The following is a 25,574-nucleotide window of genomic DNA, read 5'->3' on the forward strand; positions in this document are numbered from 1 at the left end:
TGGAACATAAGAACAGACCATGTTTTTTCTTCAAGAACTGGTTCAGTGTTTTTTTTTTAAAAAAGGAGTTAGTCCTCGACTTATGACCACAATTGAGCCCAAAATTTCCATGGCTAAGCAAAACTGTTGAGTGAGTTTCACCCCATTTTACGGCTATTCTTGCAGTTTCTTTCTTACACTTGTTAAGTGAATCACTGCCGTTGTTAAGGGAACCATGCGGTCATTAAGAGAATCTGACATCCCCTTTGACTTTGCTGGTCAGACGGTCATAAAAGGAGATCATGTAACACTTCAACCGTTTAGACCGGGGGTCTCCAACCTTGGCAACTTTAAGACTTGTGGACTTCAACTCCCAGAATCCCTCAGCCAGCTTTGCTGGCTGAGGAATTCTGGGAGTTGAAGTCCACAAGTCTTAAAGTTGCCAAGGTTGGAGACCCCTGGTTTAGACCTTGACTTACGACCACAATTGAGCCCAAAATGTATGTTGCTAAGTGAAACATTTGTTAAGTGAGCTTTGCCTCCTTTTACGACCGTTCCTGCCGCAGTTGTGAAAGTGAATCACTCCAGTTGATAAGTGAGTAACCTGGTTGTTAAGTGAATCTGGCTTCCCCATTGACATTCCTGGCCAGAAGGTCGCAAAAGGGGATCACGCGACCTTGGGACACAGCAACGGTCATAAATGTGAACCAGTTGCCAAGCATCCGAATTTTGATCACATGAATGGCTGCAACGGTCGTCAGTGTGAAAAACAGCCATACGTCACTTTTCTCAGTGCTGTTATAACTGTGAACGGTCACTAAATGAACTGTTGTAAGTCGAGAACTATCTGTACATGTCATATGCCAGGATCTGAATGTTGACCAAGTGACCCTGGGGATGGCTGCAATCATGTATTGCTTTTTTTCACTGCCGTTGTAACTTCAAGCAGTCACTAAACAAATGGTTGTAAGTCAAGGACTACCTGAATGTTGGCAGAAACAGCGTCAGGGATTCTAACATGGAAACCAAAGATATGCCCTAATATGGTCAGGCCTAAGTTTTTCCCCCGATGAGTAATTTTCTGGCCCACTCTGATATACATGGAAATCATCTTCTTTTAATGACCCCATAATCCCTTGTGGGGTGGAGTCTGGGCAGCTGAATGGAGCTGAGTGTTTACTGGCCGGATGCCCTTCCCTGTCGTCAATGCGGAGTTTTGTTCAGCAGATATATTCTCATTGTGCCCAGAGGGAGAAACATCTGCCTCTACCTAGGATCGAACTCACCGCCTGATTGTCAGGCAAGAGCTCCACCTATAGGCCACCGTGCCACTCTGGATGTACATGGAAATGACCCAAACAAACGTCAGTCCCCTCTGCTTCTCAGTACCTGATCACAATATCGTATTTGTTGATGACTTCTCCGATGGAGCTGTTTCTCAACCGGTAACCGTTCCCAACGACCGCACACCGCCGGCACTTCAATCTGCAAGGCAGGCAAAGAGGACTTTTAAGGCACCGCACAAGGACACCACACTGTCGCAACTCACAGCCTTCGCTGTTCCGTGCAGCGGAATATGCTCTGGTCAAGCTCTAGATCAGAGGTCCCCAAAGTTGGCAGCTTTAAGACTTGTGGACTTCAACTCCCAGAATTCTCCAGCCAGCTATGCTGGCTGAGGAATTCTGGGAGTTGAAGTCCACAAGTCTTAAAGTTGCCAAGGTTGGTGACCCCTGGTTTAGACCACCTCTTGCGACCACAATTGAGCCCAAAATGTATGTTGCTAAGTGAAACATCTGTTAAGTGGGCTTTGCCTTCTTTTACGACCTTTCTTGCCACAGTTGTGAAAGTGAATCACCCAGTTGATAAGTGAGTATCCCGGTTGTTAAGTGAATCTGGCTTCCCCATTGACATTCCTGGCCAGAAGGTCGCAAAAGGGGATCACGCGACCTTGGGACACAGCAACGGTCATAAATGTGAACCAGTTGCCAAGCATCCGAATTTTGATCACATGAATGGCTGCAACGGTCGTCAGTGTGAAAAACAGCCATACGTCACTTTTCTCAGTGCTGTTATAACTGTGAACGGTCACTAAATGAACTGTTGTAAGTCGAGAACTATCTGTACATGTCATATGCCAGGATCTGAATGTTGACCAAGTGACCCTGGGGATGGCTGCAATCATGTATTGCTTTTTTTCACTGCCGTTGTAACTTCAAGCAGTCACTAAACAAATGGTTGTAAGTCAAGGACTACCTGAATGTTGGCAGAAACAGCGTCAGGGATTCTAACATGGAAACCAAAGATATGCCCTAATATGGTCAGGCCTAAGTTTTTCCCCCTGATGAGTAATTTTCTGGCCCACTCTGATATACATGGAAATCATCTTCTTTTAATGACCCCATAATCCCTTGTGGAGTCTGGGCAGCTGAATGGAGCTGAGTGTTTACTGGCGGATGCCCTTCCTGTCGCCAATGCGGAGTTTTGTTCAGCAGATATATTCTCATTGTGCCCAGAGGAGAAACATCTGCCTCTACCTAGGATCGAACTCACAGCCTTCGCTGTTCCGTGCAGCGGAATATGCTCTGGTCAAGCTCTAGATCAGAGGTCCCCAAAGTTGGCAGCTTTAAGACTTGTGGACTTCAACTCCCAGAATCCTCAGCCAGCTTTGCTGGCTGAGGAATTCTGGGAGTTGAAGTCCACAAGTCTTAAAGTTGCCAAGGTTGGAGACCCCTGGTTTAGACCTCGACTTGCGACCACAATTGAGCCCAAAATGTATGTTGCTAAGTGAAACATTTGTTAAGTGAGCTTTGCCTTCTTTTACGACCTTTCTTGCCACAGTCGTTAAGTGAATCACTCCAGTTGATAAGTGAGTAACCCGGTTGTTAAGTGAATCTGGCTTCCCCATTGACATTCCTGGCCAGAAGGTCGCAAAAGGGGATCACGCGACCTTGGGACACAGCAACGGTCATAAATGTGAACCAGTTGCCAAGCATCCGAATTTTGATCACATGAATGGCTGCAACGGTCGTCAGTGTGAAAAACAGCCATACGTCACTTTTCTCAGTGCTGTTGTAACTGTGAACGGTCACTAAATGAACTGTTGTAAGTCGAGAACTATCTGTACATGTCATATGCCAGGATCTGAATGTTGACCAAGTGACCCTGGGGATGGCTGCAATCATGTATTGCTTTTTTTCACTGCCGTTGTAACTTCAAGCAGTCACTAAACAAATGGTTGTAAGTCAAGGACTACCTGAATGTTGGAAGAAACAGCGTCAGGGATTCTAACGTGGAAACCAAAGATATGCCCTAATATGGTCAGGCCTAAGTTTTTCCCCCTGATGAGTAATTTTCTGGCCCACTCTGATATACATGGAAATCATCTTCTTTTAATGACCCCATAATCCCTTGTGGAGTCTGGGCAGCTGAATGGAGCTGAGTGTTTACTGGCCGGATGCCCTTCCCTGTCGCCAATGCGGAGTTTTGTTCAGCAGATATATTCTCATTGTGCCCAGAGGGAGAAACATCTGCCTCTACCTAGGATCGAACTCACAGCCTCCTGACTGTCAGGTGAGAGCTCCACCTGTAGGCCACCGCGCCACTCTGGATAGACATGGAAATGACCCAGACAAAGGTCAGTCACCTTTGGTTCTCAGTACCTGATCACAATATCGTATTTGTTGATGACTTCTCCGATGGAGCTGTTTCTCAACCGGTAACCGTTCCCAACGACCGCACACCGCCGGCACTTCAATCTGCAAGGCAGGCAAAGAGGACTTTTAAGGCACCGCACAAGGACACCACACTGTCGCAACTCACAGCCTTCGCTGTTCCGTGCAGCGGAATATGCTCTGGTCAAGCTCTAGATCAGAGGTCCCCGAAGTTGGCAGCTTTAAGACTTGTGGATTCAACTCCCAGAATTCTCAGCCAGCATAGCTGGCTGGAGAATTCTGGGAGTTGAAGTCCACAAGTCTTAAAGCTGCCAACTTTGGGGATCTCTCTGCTCTAGATAGTTAAGTCCTTGGGTTACGACAGCAGTTGGGACTGGGATGTCTGTCACCAAGTATTTATTTATTTATTCATTCATTCATTCATTCATTCATTCATTCATTCATTCATTCATTCATTCATTCATTCATTCATTTATTTATTTATTCATTCATTCATTCATTTATTTATTATTTAAATTTCTATACCGCCCTTCTCCCAAAGGACTCAGGGTGGTTTACAGCCAGAATAAAACGATTAATATAAAAATTAAAACCAATTTAAAAGCGAGAATTCAAAGTTGGCTGGACAATATAAAACCAATAAAAACCCCATTTAAAAACCATTAGGCCAGTCCTGTGCAACGGAACAGAAATGTTTTCAGCTCGCGTTGAAAGGTCCGGAGATCGGGGAGTTGGCGGATACCCGGTGGTAGCTCATTCCAGAGGGCTGGTGCCCCCACAGAGAAGTAGTAAAAAACGATGTCACAGGTTCAAACATGTCCCCTTGGCCACACCCAAGAACACAAAGGGTGGTAGTTACAGTTCCTACACACATACACACACACACACATACTTCCCCCGGAACTGCTATTATTTACTACTAGATTACCACAATGTGTGAGCCCTACAGGTAAAGAGCAGTATTTTTGTCTATTATCCCTAGGCTGCTCTATTTCCACAAAGTAACGGAAGACATCTCCTCTCTTACTCCTCAAACACACCTTCAATACACACCACACCCAAGTAATAATAATAATAATAATAATAATAATAATAATAATAATAATAATAACAACAACAACAACAACAACAACAACAACAACAACAACAACAGAGTTGGAAGGGACCTTGGAGGTCTTCTAGTCCAACCCCCTGCCCAGGCAGGAAACCCTACACCATTTCACACAAAGGGTTAGCCAACATTTTCTTTAAAATTTCCAGTGTTGGAGCATTCACAACTTCTGGAGGCAAGTTGTTCCACTGATTAATTGTTCTAACTGTCAGGAAATTCCTCCTTAGTTCTAAGTTGCTTCTCTGCTTGATTAGCTTCCACCCATCGCTTCTTGTCCTGCCCTCAGGTGCTTTGGAGAATAGCTTGACTCCCTCTTCTTTGTGGCAGATACTGGAAGACTGTTATCATGTCTTCCCTGGTCCTTCTTTTCATTAAACTAGACATACCGAGTTCCTGCAACCGTTCTTCATGTGTCCCAAAGGTGCGTTTTTTCGAGAGGCAACTGGACTTTCTGCTTTTTCTTTGAAGACGTTGTGCTTCCCATCCAAGAAGCTTCTTCAGCTCTGCCTGGATGGTGGGGAATGGAAGGAGCATCCAAGTCAGAGCTGAAGAAGCTTCTTGGATGAGAAGCGCCACGTCTTCAAAGAAAAACCAGAAAGTCCAGTTGCCTCTTGAAAAAAAAATACATCTTTGGGACAACCGTGACCTGGATGACTGAGAAATTCCATAGACACCACACCCAAGTGTTTTTCTGCTCGGCTTTTTATTGCTCCTGGTTGCTGGGCAGCTGGGACGGCCAGGAAGAGGTCTTAAATGGGGCAGGGCATTGTCAGCCCAGAAACTAATTAACTTCCAGGCAGTCTATTCTATTGTGCATGACCAGAGTGCTTAGTAACGAATAGCCAGGCAGTTGTCCTAATCCCGTGATGGCAAACATATGGCATGTGTGCCACAGGTGGCACGTGGAGCCATATCTGTGGGCATGCGCGTGTTCTGTTTCCCTCCTCCAATACTCCCAACAAAGAGTCAGTGAAAGGCCTCCTCTTCTACTTTATTTACACAGATGAATGTCCTGGCCACGTCTACCCACGGGCCTGCCAAGTTTCTGGAGATAACGAGGAAATTATAGATAAGGCCAGAATTACTCACGAATATATTCTTCCCTCCATTGATACAGTTTGCCTGCGCAAATTCATTGCTTTGTCCAAGACAAAAAAACCAGGAAGTCCCGCCTCCTATTTATAGTCTCTGCAGATGTCACTGCATGACCATCATTCCTTGGATTTATCCCAACGCTGCTTCTGCTGCGCGCGCCGGTCACGTCTGCGCTGTCTTGCATCACTCCAAAACTGTTCTTGGGGTGTTGCCAAATCAGAAGAAGGCTCAAGAGAATCAGGCCTTGCCGGCCCCTCCTCCTTCCTTTGAGTGGGTGCCAGGGAGGGAGAGGGCCCAAGAGAAGCAGGGCTTGCCAGGTCTTCTCCCTCCCTTTCTGAATCATCCGAGTCCAGGAGTCCAGGTCCAGGAACCTGGGTCACAACAGCGCGTGTTGCCCTAGCTCAGCTCCAGTGCTGATTTTCGGGCCTTCCAATCCCACCAGAAGTCGGGAAACGGGCCGTTTCCAGCCATCGGAGGGCCTTCAGGGGGTGGGGGGATGTGGAAGGCCGTTTTCACCCTCCCCAGGCTCCAAGAAAGTCTCTGGAGCCTGAGGAGAGCGAAAAACAGGCCTACCGGGCCCACTGTGCCATCACGTGCCAAAAGCGGGGGGAGCACAGGGGGTCATGCACACCTGCATGGAAGGGGGCTCATTGAATTATGGGTGTGGGCACACACGTGCGCAAATCCCTGCCACCGCCGCGCGCTCCCTGCTTTTGGCATGTGACAGCAAAAGGGTTCGGCATCATTGTCCTAATCGGAGGGTGTGCAAATGGGAAGTATTGAGAATTAATGAATTAATTAGTACTTTTATTTGGCTAAGTGTGATTAGACACACAAGAAGTTTGTCTCCAGTGCAGAAACTTTTCAGCGTGCATCCAAAGCAACAGAACAGTAGTAGTCATAATAATAACAGAGGACAAAGGATAATGGAGTGGAATTTGGCATAATATAATAATACAACACACACAATGAAGATAAGGCAAAATAACGAAAGATAAGCTAGGATAAGAAAGACAAATAATAGTACTATAGCCGTACTAAATGGGCAAAGTCACATAGATGTTGGACAGCATTGTGCAAATCCCAGGTGAGGAGCAAACAGGTGTCCTGGGGAGGGGCAGGGACAGGGGGAGGAAAGAGAGTGGCGCTACAGCCTTCTTCCTACAGGCAAACTCAGAGCCACGAGAAGCTGTTTAACAAATGGACGAAGCCCAGCCGTGCAAAAAGCAGAAGTGGCTGAAGAAAAACAGCAGGGAGGGGAAATTAAGCAAGAAGTAGGAGGGAATGGATAGGGATAGTCCTCGAACTTACAACCATTCGTTTAGTGACCAATGTTTCCACGCCCACCAAAAGAAGTGACTTAAAATTGGTCGTCGCGCCTATGAACAGGCATGTGATCTGCACGTTCACATGATCAAAATTCAGGCACTTGGCAACAGAAAACGTAGTTACAACAGTTGCAGCGTCCACGTGATCGCACGATCCCGGGATCGTGATTTGCAACCTCCCAGATTTGCTTCTGACAAGCAAACTCAATGGGGGAAGCCAGATTTGCTTAACAACCATGTGAGGCACTTAACAAGTCCAATGGTTCGCTGAACCACCGTCGCAGAAAAGGGTCGTAAAATTCGGCGTGGCTCATTTAGCAACCACGGTGCTTACTGACAGAATCTCTGCTCCCAGTTGTGGTTGTAAGTTGAGGACTACCTTCTACTAGCAAGCTGTAATTGAGAAGCCTTCTCGGAGGCCTTCCATGAAAATCAGATTTCCCGATCCTTTAAAGCTATTAGAATAGTTCATGTATTTGGGTTTGGCTAGTCTAGAGAAAAGAAGAATTAGGGGGTGACATGATAGCAGTATTATAGTATTTGAGGGGCTGCCACAAAGAAGAGGGAGTCAAATTATTCTCCAAAACACCGGAGGGCAGGACAAGAAGCATTGGGTGGAAACTAATCAAGGAGAGAAGCAACTTAGAACTAAGGAGAAATTTCCTGGTGGTTAGAACAATCAATAAGTGGAACAATTTGCCTGCAGAAGTTGTAAATGCTCCAACACTGGAAATTTTTAAGAAAATGTTGGATAACCATTTGTCTGAAATGGTGTAGGGTTTCCTGCCTGGGCAGGGGATTGGACTAGAAGACCTCCAACTCCGTTATTATGAAATATATGATTGACAAATAAAATAAATAAAATATATCTCCATAACTTTTGCAAAGCTGGATGTTCTAATGATTAAAAATCTAATCAAAGAGAAAAGCAACCTGGAATTAAGGAGAAACTTCCTGTTGTGCCTCGCCCTCCCCCCCTCCCCGCAGCCGGGCCCCTCCCATCTCCTGTTATCTGAGCCAGAGACTGATAGTGAAGAAGAATGGCCTGGCATGCCTCCAACCCCCAGCCCTGGCACCATGCCCAGACAGACTGAGCAAATAAACCTCCCTCCTACAGCGTGTGAGCAAGAAGCCAGCCACGAGCTAGAATCGCCGGCAGCTGAGCAGAAGGACAAAACGTGGACAGATCCCCGCTTCTGGAGAATGGAGAGGCGACGTCAGCAAAAGGAAGGGAGGGGCAGGCCTGGATAAGTGCTGAGTCATGGAGCCACACCTCATGGCCTATATAAAGGATCTGCTTTTTGGCATTCCTTGAGTCAGGCAAAGTCTCATCTGGTTGCTGAAGTCACACCTTGAATTCCTGCCTGCCCTGAGAACTCTGACAGGAATTTGGCAAAGCTGCAGAGGCTTCGTGGCCACGCTGGATACAGACTTCCCAGACCCGGCCGTCAGAGGAGGAGTGGGACACGACACTTCCTAACAGCGAGGACAATTACCAGTGGAACAGCTTGCCTCTAGAAATTGTGGGTGCTCCATCACTGGAGATTTTTAAGAAGAGACTAGACAGTCACTTGTCTGAAATGGTATAAGGCAGTGATGGCAAACCTTTTCGATACTGAGTGCCCAAACCTGAATGTGCTTGTGCGTGTACATACATGCGCACTTGAGCCCCAGAAACTCAAATAGTAGCTTGATGCCTGCGTGCCTGCACGCCGGCCAGCTGGTCTTTGCGCACACCACAGCTCTGGAAATCTAAAGACCAGATAGACTGTGAGTGCATGCACAGCGGTCAGCTGATCTTTAGGTGGTTTCCGGGGCTCCAGCACATGCGAAGATCAGCTGGTCTATGAGGATGCGCATACCGGAAACCAGAAAAGCAGCTGGCAATGGCACACGTGCACACCGATAGGGCTTTGCGTACCACCTCTGGCATGCGTGCCATAGGTTCGCCATCCCGGGTATAGGGTCTCTTGCTTGAGCAGGGGGCTGGACTAGAAGACCTCCAAGGTCCCTTCCAGCTCAATTCTAAATTTTCAAAATGAAATTGAAAACTTCCAAAGTGCTTAAAAACTAAGAAAGAGAAAAATGGGTGAACTTACCTTTGAAAGTTTTCGGGGAGAGAGTAACTTGTGATTGCTAGGAGTCGTAGGAGAACATCCTCTGCAGATCAAACAACAAAGGACAATCAAGAAAGCCGTTTAAGTTAATGTACACATTAGCAATAACAGAAAAGAATGGGACAGTTTGCCGCAGGCCAATTTTTTTTTTTTAATTTTTTTTTGTCACAACAGTATACACAAACAATTGTCATAGATAAAAACATATTTTGAAGAAAATATATACATATATGTAAAAAAAATATGCATCAACTATATCAATTTGATATGATGAAGGGAACAATAGGACAGGAACGGTAGGCACTTTTGTGCTCTTATGCACGCCCCTTATAGTCCTCTCAGGAATGGGGTGAGGTCAATAGTAGACAGATTTTGGTTGAAGATTTTGGGATTTTGAATAGACACTATGGAGTCAGGTAATGAGTTCCAAGCATTAACAACTCTGTTACAGAAGTCATATTTTCTGCAATCAAGTTTGAAGCGGTTGACATTTAGCTTGAATCTATTTTTTGCTCTTGTAATATTGCGATTGAAGCTGAAGTAGTCTTTTATAGGAAGGATATTGCAATAGATGATTTTTTGTGTTAAACAGAGGTCATGTCGAAGTCGACTGAGTTGTAGGTTTTCTAATCCCAGGATTAGAAAATTTGCCATGGCCAACTCGCCACGGGAAAATTCAACCACTTAAGTTAATCATTTAAAATACAGGTAGTCCTCAACCTTCAACAGTTCATTTAGTGACCGTTCAAAATTAAAACGGCACTGAAAAAAGTGAGTTACGACCGTTTTCCACTTTTACGGACGTTGCAGTCATGGTCACGTGGTCCAAATTCAGATGCCTGACAACTGACTCATGTTTACGACGGTTGCAGTGTCCCAGGGGGGAGAGAGTGATATGATCCCTTTTGTGACCTTCTGACAGGCAAAGACAATGGGAAAGCCAGATTCACTTAACAGCCGTGTTACTGTCTGAACAACTGCAGTGATTCACTTATCAACAGTGGCAAGAAAGGTTGTAAAATGGGGCAAAACCAGGGGTGAAATGCTCCCGGTTCAGCCCGGTTCGTCCGAACCGGTAGGGATGGCAGTCGGTGGTTCGGAGAACCGGTAGCGATGGCGGCGTGAGGCTTCGCTCACCCAACCAAGTTGTCATTAAAACCAGGAAGTAACCTGTTTTTTATCTTCTGCGCATGCGCAGAAGGGTTTGTGCATGTGCAGAGGGTCCTCACACGCGCACATGATGCATGTGACACGCGGCACGTGTACTTCTGGACCGATTGGGAAGGTAAGTAGATTTCACCCCTGGGCAAAACTTGCTTAACAAAGGACTCACATAGCAACAGAAATGTTGGGCTCAATTCTGGTTGTAAGTCGAGGACAACTTGTAATTAAAATTTTATTTTAATTTTTGTCATTCCCATTTCATTTATCCCTCCTTTTGCATCCTTTCTTTAATTATTTTATTTCACCATTTTTTTTGATGTTAACTTTGATCCTGTGGCGAGTTGGCCGTGGCAAGTTAACTGTGATGAGTTGGCCGGGGTGAATTGTCCTAGAAACAAAATAACTGAATTCACAAAGAGACACCCTAAAAAAGCCAGAAAGATCTAATTCCTTATCCCTGTCAGGATGCTGCCTCTGGATCTATTTTTATCGTGACTTAAATTAATTAATCTGATAAGATTTATTGTTCAGAAACCTAATAGAATAGAATAGAATAGAATAGAATAGAATAGAATAGAATTTTTTATTGGCCAAGTGTGATTGGACACACAAGGAATTTGTCTTGGTGCATATGCTCTCAGTGTACATAAAAGAAAAGATACGTTCATCAAGGTATCTGCCTCTTTGTGAATACAGTTGTTTCTCCCTCTAAATGTTCACATTCTAACTGCTCAACAATCTAGTCCAGATACATACAAGTATCAACATCAAGGTGGCTGGTTATTTAGATTTTAGATTTTCTTTTTCTTTTTGGAAGACGAAAAACCCTTTTCTCTGCCTCGGTTTTGCAACTCTTGCAAATTTTCCCCAATTCTTTTCAAGAAATTTATTTGAACATTGGTAAATTCATAGCCTTGGTGCTTTCATTGCAAAATATCTTCTTCTTTTGTAATCAATCTCAACACAGCTTATTTAAAACGTATTTCCTATACATTTTCCTTCTCAAAAGTGAGTTCAACAAAAATAGATTTTGTAATGCAGCTATGTATTATTATTTGTTTTAGATGCTTCTCATTTTCTTTACGTGTTTAATTGTGTAGCCATGTTTCTTTCAATGTAGGTTTATTTAGGGTCTCCAATATAGCATTTCCTGCTTGAGCAGAGGGTTGGATTAGAAGACCTCCAAGGTCCCTTACAACTTTGTTATTCTCTTATTCAATGTTTCCCTTCACCAAATGGCCAATCAATCTGGAACTTCTTAAATATTTCTACTGAGAAAACGATAACGAATATCTCCTTAAACACGTTGTAGTCGACTTTGCTAAAATACAGGTTGAATGTCTGAACATGCTTAGTTTCCCCTTTCTCTGAGTGGCATAAATCGCAAGGCAACCTTATCACTTCTGGCCAAAGGTTTGCATTTTACAATTAGGTTTTTCCTGGCAATCAAGCATTCAAGGATAGCTGCTTCTATTGTTCCTTTTCTTTAACTTCTGGAAGATGAAAACGCCATCAAAGTAAGAATAAATTACGTCTTCTCTTTAAAAAAAATTTCTCTCCAAAGGTCTGATATTTAATTCATTTAAAAAGAGATCTGTGCTACTAAATAATTTAATAAAATTTTTAAAAAGTTCAGCTTTTCAAAACACATTCCGTGCAGTATTATTGTGAGGAAAATGCTATTTGCCTGTCATTAATGATTGCACTGGAAATTTAAGAGAAACACCAGGTAATAAAGAAATAAAAGTAAGACTCCACTGGTTAATAATTAGAATCCAACACATTTTGTAACACAATAGACTTTCTATTAAGTGGTTTTTGTATACAATGGCAGTACTGTCGTACACAAAGAGAAACAAAGATTAGGAAATATATACTGTTCCTTTTTTGTATATAAATCCTTGAACTGTGTTTAGTTTTTCGAGATAGTCTCTTCCTGGACAAATAAGGAAATTTAACAAATATCTGTCAGTTTTAAGTAACCAACTCAGTGATGTAGCTTATATCTCAGGCTGGGGAAGCTGGAGACAAACTAATTTCCTTTGTTTTGTTATCATAGCTGACTGATTCCAACCAAGAGCAACTTTATAATGGATCCATTCATGTGGAGCAAAAGTTTTATCTAGTGCATTACTGTCAACTGAACCTTTTGTCTGTTGGAGCAAAACCAATGACGTTAACAGGGTCAGACAGTTGAAATAATTAATATGGAGATTTCTTTTAAATGGATGGACGTGATTTCACTGTAGATAGAAATGGAATCGTTAAGACAATCGTACAATGGCAAATCACCAAGTTGTATAAATTCTTTGTCCTGAGCTGAAAAATTATTTTCATCTCAGAGACTAGCTTTTAAGCAGGAAAAGAGATCCATAGACATTAGAGTCCAGATCGTAAGCCACAACAATATTGGTGTAAAAACCAATAAAAAAGTGATGGTTAATGTACAGGGATTATTGAAGATGTATAAATATAATTAATGTAGGGTCGGGTCTGCCCAGTTACCATTTTAGAACGATGGGGAGGGAGAAAAGAGGAGAGAGTAGGAGGTAGGAAAGAGGAGAAGAGGAAGGAAGAGGGGTAGAAGAGGGAGAAGGAAGGTGTAGGGTGGAGGGAGGAGAGGATGTAGATAAGAGAAGGAGACGAAGGTCTGGAAAGTAGAAGTAGGTAGAAGAGGGAAGAGTGTTAAAAAGGGGGGTGGTGACTGGGCAAGCCCGACTAATTGTATATAACTGTACATTGGATGAGCTGTTTGATATGATTGTAAAAATAAAACTTTTTTATGAAAAAAAAAAACTTAAATAACTGTTCCTGAAATTTAAAAACAAAAAAAAATCTCTTTTCTGGCTCAAAGGTTATTTTAAACTTTAAACTCCTCATAATGGGACAGTGGATACCTTTGAGTCATGCTTGATTCCTGGCAACTGCCTGGATAAATCCCTACAGCAGGCATGTCAAACTTGATTTCGTTGAAGGCTGCATCATGGTTGTGTTTGATCTGGTGGAGAGGCAGCTTGATGTTACTCGTGTCAGGGCGCCTGTGGCAGCCCCAGCATTCTGCCAGCAAAAACGGGCTCCAGAGCTCCGTTTTTGGCTGCGATGGCCTCCTGCAAACCTCTGCCAGTGAAAACGGAGCTCGGGAGGTTTGAAGGAGGCCATCGCAGCTAAAAACGGAGCTCGGGAGCCCGTTTTTGCTGGCAAAGACACCGTGGGCTGGTCCTTTGCTGTTTTCAGGGTGACCCCGTGGGCCAGATCCAGGGGTGAAATCTACTTTCCTTCCTTACCGGTTCGGAAGTGCATGTGCCAAAGCGTCACATGTGCATGCTCCTTCTGCGCATGCGCAAAACCTTCTGTAAAAAACACATTACTTCCTCATTAAAACCAGGAAATAATGATGCCCCAGGTGGATGGATGGAGCTTTGCTCTACCATCGCTACCGGATCGCTGAACTACCAGCCACGATCGCTACCAGATCGCGCGATCCGGTCCGATCCAGGAGCATTTCACCCCTGGGCAGATCTAAGCACCCCGTGGGCCGGATCCGTCCCATGGGCCTTGAGTTTGGCACCCTGCCCTACAGTGCTCTTGGTAAGCGGTTGAAAGTGATTTGCCATTTCCTTCTTCTTAGGGTTGAGAGAGAGTGACTGGCCAAGGTCACCCAATGAGGGATCCAGCACAAGAGACCGTAACTATCTTTTTCTTCCTCCACTTCCATTCTTCTTTTTCAACGCATAGCAAGTCTAATCTGATTGCAGTAACTGTTAATACCAAAAAAAAAACAAAAACAACCTTAACTAGAGTAGGCAGTGGAGATGCTACTAAGTGATTTGATGAATGTCTTGTTACATAGCTCTTGAGTGTGCAATCTGAAAAGAAAAGTGTCAAATGCAACTCCGTGGGGGGAAGCTACATATTTCTGGGTCTGCCTGGAGATCATCCGGAGATGATAAGAGTAGATCCGTGGAGAAATTTAGAGGAGGATAAAACGGCTAAAAAAAAATAACACATATTCTGCATCAGGTTCAGGCATGTGGGCCAAATGAAATGTGAATAGGCTGGGCCATAATCCCAACAAAGCCATTAAGAAAGAAGGATGCAAATTGTCCGACGAAACCAGACTCAAGATTCGATGAAAATAGAAGCTTTATGATTAAGAAGGAGGGAGGAAGAGAAGGAGACATGCAGGTTGCTTACCTGTTCCTTTCGTGCCATAAGGCAGCTCATAAAGCGAGGGGGTCTTCACCCAGAAATAATCCTTTAGGTGTAAAAACAGTGGAGGTTCCCGTGTGTAACTGAAGTTAAGGAAGAAAAGATGATGATATGAGTTAAGGGGCTGTTGGCAGCTTCTCTGCTTTATCTTTCCTTTCCTACTGAGCAATATTTCCTTGCCCCACCACATTCCTTCCCCCCTGAAGTCCAGGAAAATTAAATAGAAAAGAGCTGCAATCATCTCGTGTCTTCTACCAAACGATCATCAGCCCCGTTACTCACTTTGGTATCAATTGCGCAGCTTTCTTTTCCACTTCTTTGAAAGGACAAGTCATCTTTTCATCTTGGAAGTGGAAATCAAAACTGGAAAACAAATGGCAAGAGGAGGAAAGTGTTGTTGTTGTTGTTGTTGCTGCTGCTGTTAATCAGGGGTGTCAAACTCAAGGCCTGCAGGGCCGCCTTGAAACAGCGAAGGATCCACTTGTGGTGCTTCTGCCAGCAAAAACGAGCTCTCAATCTCTGTTATCAGCTGAGAAGGCTTCCTGCAACCCTCTGCCAGTCAAAATGGAGCTCGGTAGAGTGCAGAGCCCTCGGGTCACCACAGGCGTCCCTGACACAAGTGATGTCAATCTGGCCACGCCACACACACACACACACACACACACACACACACACACACCAGGGTCGAACACAACCCTGATGCGGCCCTCAATGAAATTGAATTTGACACCCCTGTTGTTAATGATCTGCAGGTAGATTCCCAGATTAAGGCTGGGGGATCACATTTATCACATTTATACTACATAAATGTGATAAGGTTAAAAAGTTTTGGCAACAATTGGAGAAAATGATATTTGAAATGATGGGGAAAGTAATAACATTGAGAGTGGAAACTATATTATTGTTGGTAATTAAGGAAATAGAATTAACAAAATATGAAAAAGAATTGATTAGAATTATGATTATAATAGGTAGAATTATAATAGCTAGATATTGGAAACTAGATGTGATTATTAGAATAGAAGAGTGGAATTCTGAAATGTGGAAATTAGCTTTAAATGATAAAATGACATGTGATATTAAAATTAGAAGTGGTGTGTATAAAGAAGATATTTTCTGGAAGACTTGGAAACCATTCGTGGACTATGCGCTTGGAACATTGGACGCTTCGGTACCTGTACCTCGAGAACGTGGATTTTGGCAATCATGAGGATATATCCGAAGACCCAAATCTTCCTTTTTTTTTTTTATGTATAGCACAAGGCTGGAAAATGTATTTTCTTTTTTGTTTGTAACGTAATAAAAATTAAAAAAAAAAAAAAGGCTGGGGGAAATTTAATAATTCAAGTCTTATTATTATAAGCAGTACTAGTAGTAATAATAGTATTAATCTACATTTAGAGTCATAATCTTAAGATTAAGGCAAAGGTAAAGGTTCCCATCGCACATATGTGCTAGTCGTTCCCGACTCTAGGGGGCGGTGCTCATCTCCGTTTCAAAGCCGAAGAGCCAGCGCTGTCCGAAGATGTCTCTGTGGTCATGTGACCGACATGACTCAACGCCAAAGGCGCATGGAACACTGTTACCTTCCCACCAAAGGTGGTCCCTATTTTTTCTACTTGCACTTTTTACATGCTTTCGAACTGCTAGATTGGCAGAAGCTGGGACAAGTCATGGGAGCTCATCCCATTACACGGCAGCACTAGGGATTCGAACCGCTGAACTGCCGACCTCTCGATCGACAAGCTCACCGTCTTAGCCAATGAGCCACCGCATCCCTCAATCTTAAGATTGGGGAAAACTAAATAATCAAAATCCTAACCGACAACCTAAGAAGTATCGAGATAGTGCCTAAGGATATAGGCCAGTGATGACGAACTTTTTTGGCACCCAGTACCGAAAAGGGAGCGTGCGCATGCATGTCTGGGCCACAACCCAGAAGAGGAGCTGCTCAGGACGCATCTGCACACCCGCAAATGAGCTACTGAACTTCCGGTTTCAGCTACTGAACTTCCGGTTTCAGCTATCTACTCTTCCGGGTTTCTGGCGCGCATGCGCATGTGACGATCAGCTGACCGGCGTGCATGTTTATGCAGGAAAACGGAAGACCAGCTCTCCTAGTTTCTGGAACTAACGCATGCAGAAAGGCCAGCTGATCATCACACACACATGCACGCCAGGAGCTCGGAAGAGGAACGGGCGACGCCGCGCGTGCCAGGCGCCATGGCTTCGTGCGCCGCTTTGGGTACGCATGCCATAGGTTCGCCATCACAGATATAGGTAGTTTCAAACAAGGTTTTGGTAAAATTGGTTTTAAAAAAAAATAGGGCATTCACTATGATTATTTTCCTGCTTCAGTTGGTAAGAAGCAATTACATGGAGTCAGTCCTCCAAGATAGATCAGCCTAGGAAAGCAACACCATGCAAGCTAGCATAACTTTTATCATGGAGTTGCAGAACAAAATCCATAACGTGTTGTGTCCGACAAACAAAATAGGATCCTACAGCAGATATGTCAATAAGGATCTCAGAGTTAACCCTTTGTGGTTGTCTGGAACAAAGGCAGGGAGGGGGCAAAGCAGATTAAGGCTTGCAAGCTTCTGTTATTGTAACTTCACAATAAATGTAGTATTAGTGTTGTAGTTCTCTGATTAAAGCTACTTCCAAGGCTGATATTGATTTTGCAAGCCTGAACACCATCAGCTTGGAAGCTTCTTGGGTATGAACCTCCATGCTAGGGGACCTTGGGCCAGCCACCCTCTCTCAGCCCACTCTACCCCATAGTGTAGTTATTGGGGTATAGTAGGGGGAATGGTATATATTTTGCCTTGAGCCAATAAATTTTGTATATGCATGTATAATCCCCACTTTCATGCTGTATTAAAAATGGACCAATAAACAATAAGGATTCAGAACAGAAATCTTTCTTATGCATCTCTCTTTTTCCCTCCCTCCCTCTCTCTCATTTCACTCATTCTCTCTCTCTCTCTCTCTCTCTCCCTCTGTGTGTGTGTGTTTGTGTGTGTGTGTCAAATGGGCTCAAAAATTCTGAAAAGTGACTTCTAGTTAGAGTTGTCCATCTAATTAACCTATCCTAGAAAGGAGACAAAGAATAATGAAGTTCCTATAATCCAGTTGTGCTGGTTTTTTTCAAGAAATACACTCACAGCGATATATACCTTTCTTCCCGGGATATTGTATACCACACCATCAGCAAAAATACAGCCAGTACTCCAACTATCTTCCATCCTGAGCAAAGAAAAGAGTAGGCAAAGTGTTAAGCCCAAGTCCTTCAATAGAAGAATCTTTCAGCTGTAAAATACTCCAAAATGTGGAAGAGGGGAGGAGAGTTGGTTTAATAAATTTGAATGAATGAGTGAATGAATGAATGAATGAGAGTAAGCAGTTTTTTTCAATATTCGGAACACTAATGTTTTTCATTAAAATAAAAACCAACCAACCAACAAAAATAATAGATATAGGGAAAGAGATCCATCATGGAATTCGTAGGATTCTGCTAAATCAAGTTTCTAGCAAGTAGGTTAGGATAGGATAGGATAGGATAGGATAGGATAGGATAGGATAGAATAGAATAGAATAGAATAGAATAGAATAGAATAGAATAGAATAGAATAGAATAGAATAGAATAACAGAGTTGGAAGGGACCTTGGAGATCTTCTAGTCCAAACCCCTGCCCAGGCAGGAAACCCTACACTACTTCAGACAAATGGTTATATAATCTCTCTTCTTAAAAACTTCCAGTGTTGGAGCATTCCCAATTTCTGGAGGCAAGTTGTTCCACTGATTAATTGTTCTAATTGTCAGAAAATTTCTTCTTAGTTCTAGTTGCTTCTCTTCTTGATTAGTTTCCACCCGTTGCTTCTTGTCCTGCCTTCAGGTGCTTTGGAGAACAGCCCGACTCTCTCTTCTTTGTGGCAGCCCCTGAGATATTGGGACACTGCTATCATGTCTCCCCTCGTCCTTCTTTTCATTCAAGTACATTCATATGTACTTGCTACTCTCTCTGCATCTTTGAATGCAGTTACGTTTAAAATTGGATAGCTCAAACCAAGCAAAAGAAATCTTACTTCCAACCTGGCTTGTTGTAATCAAGGCCAAACACAATGTAGATACCAGGAGAAACAACGCAGCTAAAGAAAACAGCATACAGGTAGTCTTTGACTTACAACAGTTTGTTTAGTGACCATTTGAAAAAGCCTTGAAAAAAAGGACTTTTTCATACTTACTATGTCTGCATGGCCACGTGATCAAAATTCAGATGCTTGGCAACTGGTTCATATTTATGACGGTTGTAGTGTCCCGGAGTCACGTGATCCCCTTTTGTGACCAACTGACAAGCACAGTCAATGGGGAAGCCAGATTCACTAAACAGTTGTGTTACTCACTTAACAAAAAGAATGATTCATTTTAATGGTAAGGGCCGTAATAGCTCAGGCTGGTAAGAAGCCTGTTATTAGAACACAGCAGCCTGCAATTACTGCAGGTTCAAGCCTGGCCCGAGGTTGACTCAGCCTTCCATCCTTTATAAGGTAGGTAAAATGAGGATCCAGATTGTTGGGGGGGCAATAAGTTGACTTTGTAAATATACAAATAGAATGAGACTATTGCCTTATACACTGTAAGCCGCCCTGAGTCTTCGGAGAAGGGCGGGGTATAAATGTAAATTAAAAAAAAAAACAACCGTGGCAAAAAAGGTGGTAAAATGGGGCAAAGTTCACTTAACAACTGTGCCACTTAGCAACAGAAATTTGGGGCTCAGTTGTGGTCGTAAGTCGAGGGGTACCTGTGCATCGCCTCCTTTCTGCTGTGTGCACAAAAGGATTAAAAAAGAAGTGAGGGTACCCGAACTGAAGTTATTTCTGCTTTGAGCCCTGCTGAAAAACATGTACAAATGGCCTTTCTTTACTTCAGTAAGAAAGGGAAGCAAAGCTTGGGGTATCGCCTGGTATTCAGAGCGGGGGAAAATGGAAAATAAATCTAACACCTCGACAAAAACTCAAGTACGTTTCCACTGATATTTTTGAACCAATAAAATAAGTACGTCTGTAAGCCAAAGAAAAGTCTGGCTTGATTTATAGCCTCTACGCTTCTTGCTCTCCCAGTTTTGAGCTACATTTTTTAAAGATGAAATTAAAAAACACATAACTTTACTCTCATCTCTCAACAATGTCGAAAACAGAGGACCTAATTTTATTTAGACGACACCCACTCGCGGACACTACAGCTGCGTATCTACCATTAATTCTATAAATCACAGGGCAGGGAAAGAAAACTGAACAGATGGTCAGAACTGAACTGGCTCGGGAGCTTCAGAAAGGCCGTTTAAGCAACCTATTTAAAAGAAGATTATGCAGGACCTAGCAAATTAACTCCTTTAAGTACTTCATCCTGGCAGAGTTTGCAGAACAGACTTAACTTGGTTAATCCTTTTTCTGGGTTTGAATAGTGGATCACTGAACCCTTAACTAACCTAATAGACTGGGTTCACAAATGCATCACGCAGAAAGTAAAAGAGAAAGAGAAAAATGTATAAAGTCAGCTTAGTTGGCTGTGCCAAGACCTTGTTAGTTACCAGCCTCTCTTGCACTGAACTGTAATACAGGTAACTGTTGACTTACAACCACAATTGAGCCCAAAATTTCTTTTTTAAGTGAGACATTGTTAAATGCGTTTTTGCCCCATTTTATGACCTTTCTCGCCACAGCTGTTAAGTGAATCGCTGCAATGGATGGATAGATAGATAGATGATAAAGAGAAAGAGAGAGAGAGAGAGAGAGAGAGAGAGAGAGATTTTTTATTTATTTATTTATAATTACATTTCTATACCGCACCATCTCCCGAAGGACTCAGGGTGGTGTACAGCCAATATTAAAATACACATAACACTATGATATAAATATAATAAATAAACACTATTTAAAAACAATTTAAAAACAAATATTTAGTGGCCGAATCACTAAAACGGTCGAAGACCGATTAAAAACCCATTAAAATTTCGCTAAAATACATTCTTAGGCTAGTCCCGCTCGGTGAAATAATAAAGTCTTTAGTTCACGTTTGAAGGCCCGGAGGTCAGGGAGTTGGCGTAACCCCGGAGGTAACTCGTTCCATAGGGCTGGTGCCGCCACAGAGAAGGCCTTCCCCCTGGGGGCCGCCAACCTACATTGTTTGGTTGACGGCACCCTGAGGAGGCCCGCTCTGTGGGAGCGCACAGGTTGTTGGGAGGCAATCGGTGGCAGAAGGCGGTCTCGCAAATACCCCGGTCCTAAGCCATGGAGTGCTTTAAAGGTGGTAACCAGCACCTCGAATTGCACCCGGAAAGCTACCTTCATCCAGTGCAGGCCGCGCAGGATGGGTGTTATATGGGAGCAATGTGGTGCCCCTCTATCACCCGCGCAGCCGCATTCTGGACTAGCTGGAGCCTCCTGGTGCTCTTCAAGATAGATAGATAGATAGATAGATAGATAGATAGATAGATAGATTGATCGATTAGCCTATAGACCATATCAAAGCACAAGGTTCAAACACCTATCACCAATAAAATCCTAAACAAACAATTTAAAATAAGAGTAGGGTAAAATACAATAGTTATAGGATAAGATACAATATAATTTAATACATACATTTGTAAAATCGAATAAACTGACATAAAATTATATTTCTGTGGCACCCTTACAATCTACCCCAATCAGTCCCACCTATGCAGATCTCAACCATTTTTCTTAAGTCCTGTGCTGTGTTAAATATTATTTTCAGGTTCTGGCCACACATAAAGTAAGTTGTTTGATATAGAGATCTCAATGGTCATCCGTTTCGTATATGGACCAAGGTACCTATCTCTCACTCCCTTATACAAGCAACAGTCAAACAGGATGTGAGCCAGGTCTTCTACCTCTGCCGTTACGCAAATGCAGAGATGCTCATTGTAGAGTATAGAATGGAATCTCCCATATCTGACTATTGTGTCGCGCTGTTCAAATCTCGCTCACGTAAATAACTCCCTAAGATGTTTTGGCAGTTGTAACTTCAAACAGCTGTCTACTTGAAAAGTATGATTGTATTTGCTCAGCCATCTCAAGTTACCCACCTTTAAGTTACCCTTATGCAGTTGATAAGTGAGTAGCCTAGTTTTTGAGTGAATCTAGTTACCCTACAGGCTCTGCTTCTCAGAAAGTCACAAAAGGAGATCACATGACCTCGGGACACAGCAACGGTTAAAAAAAATGAGTCAGTTGCCAAGGGATCTGCATTTTTGTGACATGACCATGGGGATGCTACAACAGAGATGTGATTCACATGGTCATTAAATGAATCCAGCACACCCAATCGGCATTTTTGGCCATTTTCTGCTGGACAATGGCAGCAAGTGTTGTAAATCACAATTGTGTAATCACAGTGACTCCCTTTACAAGGGTTGTACAACTCTGACTGTCTTGCAAATTATACTCATGTTAACCACAGGATGTTGCAACCAGCCATAAATTTATGAGCCAGTTCCCAAGCACTCCCCCCAAAAAACCAAGCGACTGCAGGGAGATGGGGACAGCAGTCATAAAGAGCTTTTTCGAAGCCTTTTGTCATTTTGAGCAGTCATTAGGCCTGCCATAAATTGAGGTCTCCTTGTAACTAAGCATTCCCTTTTGTCTCCCTACCAAAAATGAAACTCAAATCATTCACTGTGACACAGGTAGGCAAAGAGAAATAAACTGACAAGAGGTGGAACCACCTGGAGCTCTGTAGTTGCTTCCACTCCACGAAACTTCCCTCTGCCTCGTTTTTTGCAGTTCCAGGTGACCCCATTCAAACAATAAATGACACTGGCATCGATTTTTCTGAAAACACTTTTCAGGGGATGGAGAAGAAAAGCTACTTTTCATTGCGCAACCTAACACTCCAAATCTCAGAACACCGAAGCTACCACCCAGGTCTTTGGGGGAATTTTCCCACACAAGTTGTAAATCTGTAAAAAATTAATCAGAGCTGAAGATGCCTCTTGGATGAGAAGTGAAACGTCTTCAAAGAAAAAAAAAAACCCAGTTGCCAGTTGCCTCCTGAAAAAGCATCTTTGGAATAAACATGACCTGGATGACTGAGAATCTCTATAGATCTGGGATGGTGAACCTTTGACATACGTGCCAGGGGTGGCACGCAGAGCCCGCTCTGTGTGCACGCACACCGTCGCCAGCTGCTCTTCTGGTTTCCGGTGCACGCATGCTCGCCGGCCAGCTGATCTTCGTGTGTGCCGGAGCCCTGGAAACCTGAAGACCAGCTGGCTGGCGTGCAGGCATGCAGGCGCCAAGCTGGTCTTTGAGTTTCTGGGGCTCCAGTGTGCGCATGCGAGCATGAGCACAAGTATGTTCCAGTTTGGGCACTTGGTTATAGTGACCAGACGTCCCGCTTTTGGCGGGACAATCCCGCTTTTTAATAATTTGTCCCGCGTCCCGCGGCATTTCAAAAAAATCCCGATTTTTTTTTTCACTCCCATTCTGAAAATGGGAGGCGGCAACGCAAGAGGAAGAGGAGGAGGAGGCGGAGAAGGGGGAGTGGCGGAGAAGGGGGCGCGAGATCGCCCGCTGCCTGGAAGAGCCGAGAGGAGAGCCGAGGAGAGCCGAGCCTGCCTGGAAGAGCCGAGAAGCAGCAACCACTACTCCTCCTTCAGCCAGGTGGCGAGACTCAGCACGCATGCGCAGCCCTCCTCCCGGCAATGGTGTCCCGCTTTGCCATCACTGAAATCTGGTCACTTTACACTTGGTGCCGAAAAAGTTCGCTATCACTGCTATAGATTTTTGGCTATGTACTTTGGGATGAACACCTTTCAAATAGTGTGGTGGTATGAACGGATTTTCCGAAAAACTGCAGACTACAGGAGCGATTTGTGCTTCAGTTTGAGATGCAGACAACATAGACTCATCCCCAACAGCCTGCGCCTGTCTTCAACAGTGAAGGGACACATGGCAGAAAACATCCTGAAGCAAGAAGGCTTCACACCCATTTGCGCTACTCAGGTGACCCTGAGGACACAGATAAATCTCCAAGTGGCCTCAACGACTCTCTAAAAGAATGCAAATGACCATCTGTCTGCAAGGTGAATAAATCCTTCCGTTCCCCACCATCCAGTCAGAACTGAAGAAGCTTCTCGGATGAGAAGCAAAACATCTTCAAAGAAAACCCCAGAAAGTCCATTTGCCTCTTGAAAAAGCACCTTTGGGACAACCAGGACCTGGATGACTGAGAATCTCCATAGACTTAAATCTTTAAAACCCGCTAATCTAACTGGGTGACAGGGTATGCATTGCTATCCCAATCAGTGTATAGTGTACTTCAGACAATAAAAGAAGCCAAGGAGAATTTTGATTTAAATCAATGATTTATTTTTTTTAAAAAAAACACTTTTTTTAGATGTCTTTTAAAAACCACCAGCCTGCCTCAGATAATGCAACTATGCAAAAGATGCTCCACCAGTATTATCCTACTTTATGTAAAAGTCAAGGAATTTCCTCTGAAGAGTGGCTGAATATTTACATAAACAGAATTTACTGAAGAAAACGAAGGACAAATTTTGTGAAGTTATTGAAAAAACTAAAACCAGAAAGGCACCTGGTGCCAATAATCTGGCAACCTCTTGTCATAAATGTTTTGAGGATAAACATTTGCAACCTTTACAACAAATGATGACTATTATTTTACGGAATGGAAAAATTCCTGACAGCCATAAAAAGGCTAACACGCCATTACAAGTAGTCCTTGACTTATAACCATTTGTTTAGTGACCATTCAACATTATTATGGCACTGAAAAAGAAGGGACACAACCATGTTTCATACTTATGACCGTTGCAGCATCCCCTTGGTTATGTGATCAAAATTTGGACACCTGTCAACTGGCATGTATTTATGATCCATGTAATCATAACTTGCATGATCGCCAATAAGCAAATTCAGTAGGGAAGACAGATTCCCTTAACAACCGTGTTACTGACTTCGCAACTACGTCAATTCACTTAACAACCGTGGCAAGAAAAGTTGTAAAATGGGGCGAATCTCACTTAACAACTATCTTACTGTATATGTAATGGAAATTTTTGGGCTAAATGCCCAAAACAAACCCTGGATCTGATTTCCTTATTGAACAGGAAATTATTGACTAACGTCTTCATCGAACAATGGCTATAAATTGTTTACCACAATTTTGGCTGAACATAATTTTGCCAATAAAAATTGGATCCAAATATATATACGAGTAGGATTTTAAACATGAATATTTTATTGATTTCAGAATATGATTACTCTGTTTGCAAAGAGATGCACAGAGATTACCGTGCACACATGACATGTGTGCATATCATGACATGATAGCAGTGTTCCATATTTAAGGGGCTGCAATAAAGAAGGGGGGGGGCGTGACCTATTCTCCAAAGCACCTGAAGGCAGGACTAAAAAATCTCCAAGGTCCCTTCCAGCTTCAATTATTTTGTTTTTCACACAGAGATGGCAAGATTTGACGTTCATTGCTGAGATGAACAAATCGACTTGTTTGATTAGAGGAAAGACATTATTGATAATCATCAATGATAGGAAGCCCATGTTTGCATAATAAAGATTTTGATGATTAGAAGCAATGGATTATAGAAAGAAGGAACACATGATGCCATCTTAGAGAGAAAAGTTTGATTATAATTGTATATATATATAAAACTGCTGAGAAGAAGACTGGAAGCATTTATTTTATTTTATTTTATTGCAATGATTTTCTGTGGGTTTTTTTTCTTTCTTTTCCCAATCTTCTTTGCCCTTTCTTTCCTCTTTTTCACATTGACTCTTTGTCTTTGAATGTCTTTTTATTATCCACGTTGAACCCTTTTACTAAAAACTATTTTTA

At 43.1% G+C, this 25,574-nt stretch overlaps 1 protein-coding gene across 1 annotated transcript in view; it reads right to left on the bottom strand.

The window, feature by feature from the left end:
- ST3GAL4 (ST3 beta-galactoside alpha-2,3-sialyltransferase 4) overlaps nucleotides 1-25,574 on the bottom strand; it is a 190,521-nt gene that overhangs the window by 13,288 nt on the left and 151,659 nt on the right. The window contains exons 6-10 of the mRNA XM_058194865.1: nucleotides 17,854-17,923; nucleotides 14,957-15,037; nucleotides 14,660-14,757; nucleotides 9,284-9,344; nucleotides 3,639-3,734 (exon numbers count right to left, since the gene is read on the bottom strand). Coding sequence (XP_058050848.1) covers nucleotides 3,639-3,734; nucleotides 9,284-9,344; nucleotides 14,660-14,757; nucleotides 14,957-15,037; nucleotides 17,854-17,923 — 406 coding nt within the window. The remainder of the gene's footprint in view (nucleotides 1-3,638; nucleotides 3,735-9,283; nucleotides 9,345-14,659; nucleotides 14,758-14,956; nucleotides 15,038-17,853; nucleotides 17,924-25,574) is intronic.

This window comes from Ahaetulla prasina, chromosome 9 (genome assembly GCF_028640845.1).
Source record: "Ahaetulla prasina isolate Xishuangbanna chromosome 9, ASM2864084v1, whole genome shotgun sequence".
NCBI classification, from domain to species: domain Eukaryota; kingdom Metazoa; phylum Chordata; class Lepidosauria; order Squamata; family Colubridae; genus Ahaetulla; species Ahaetulla prasina.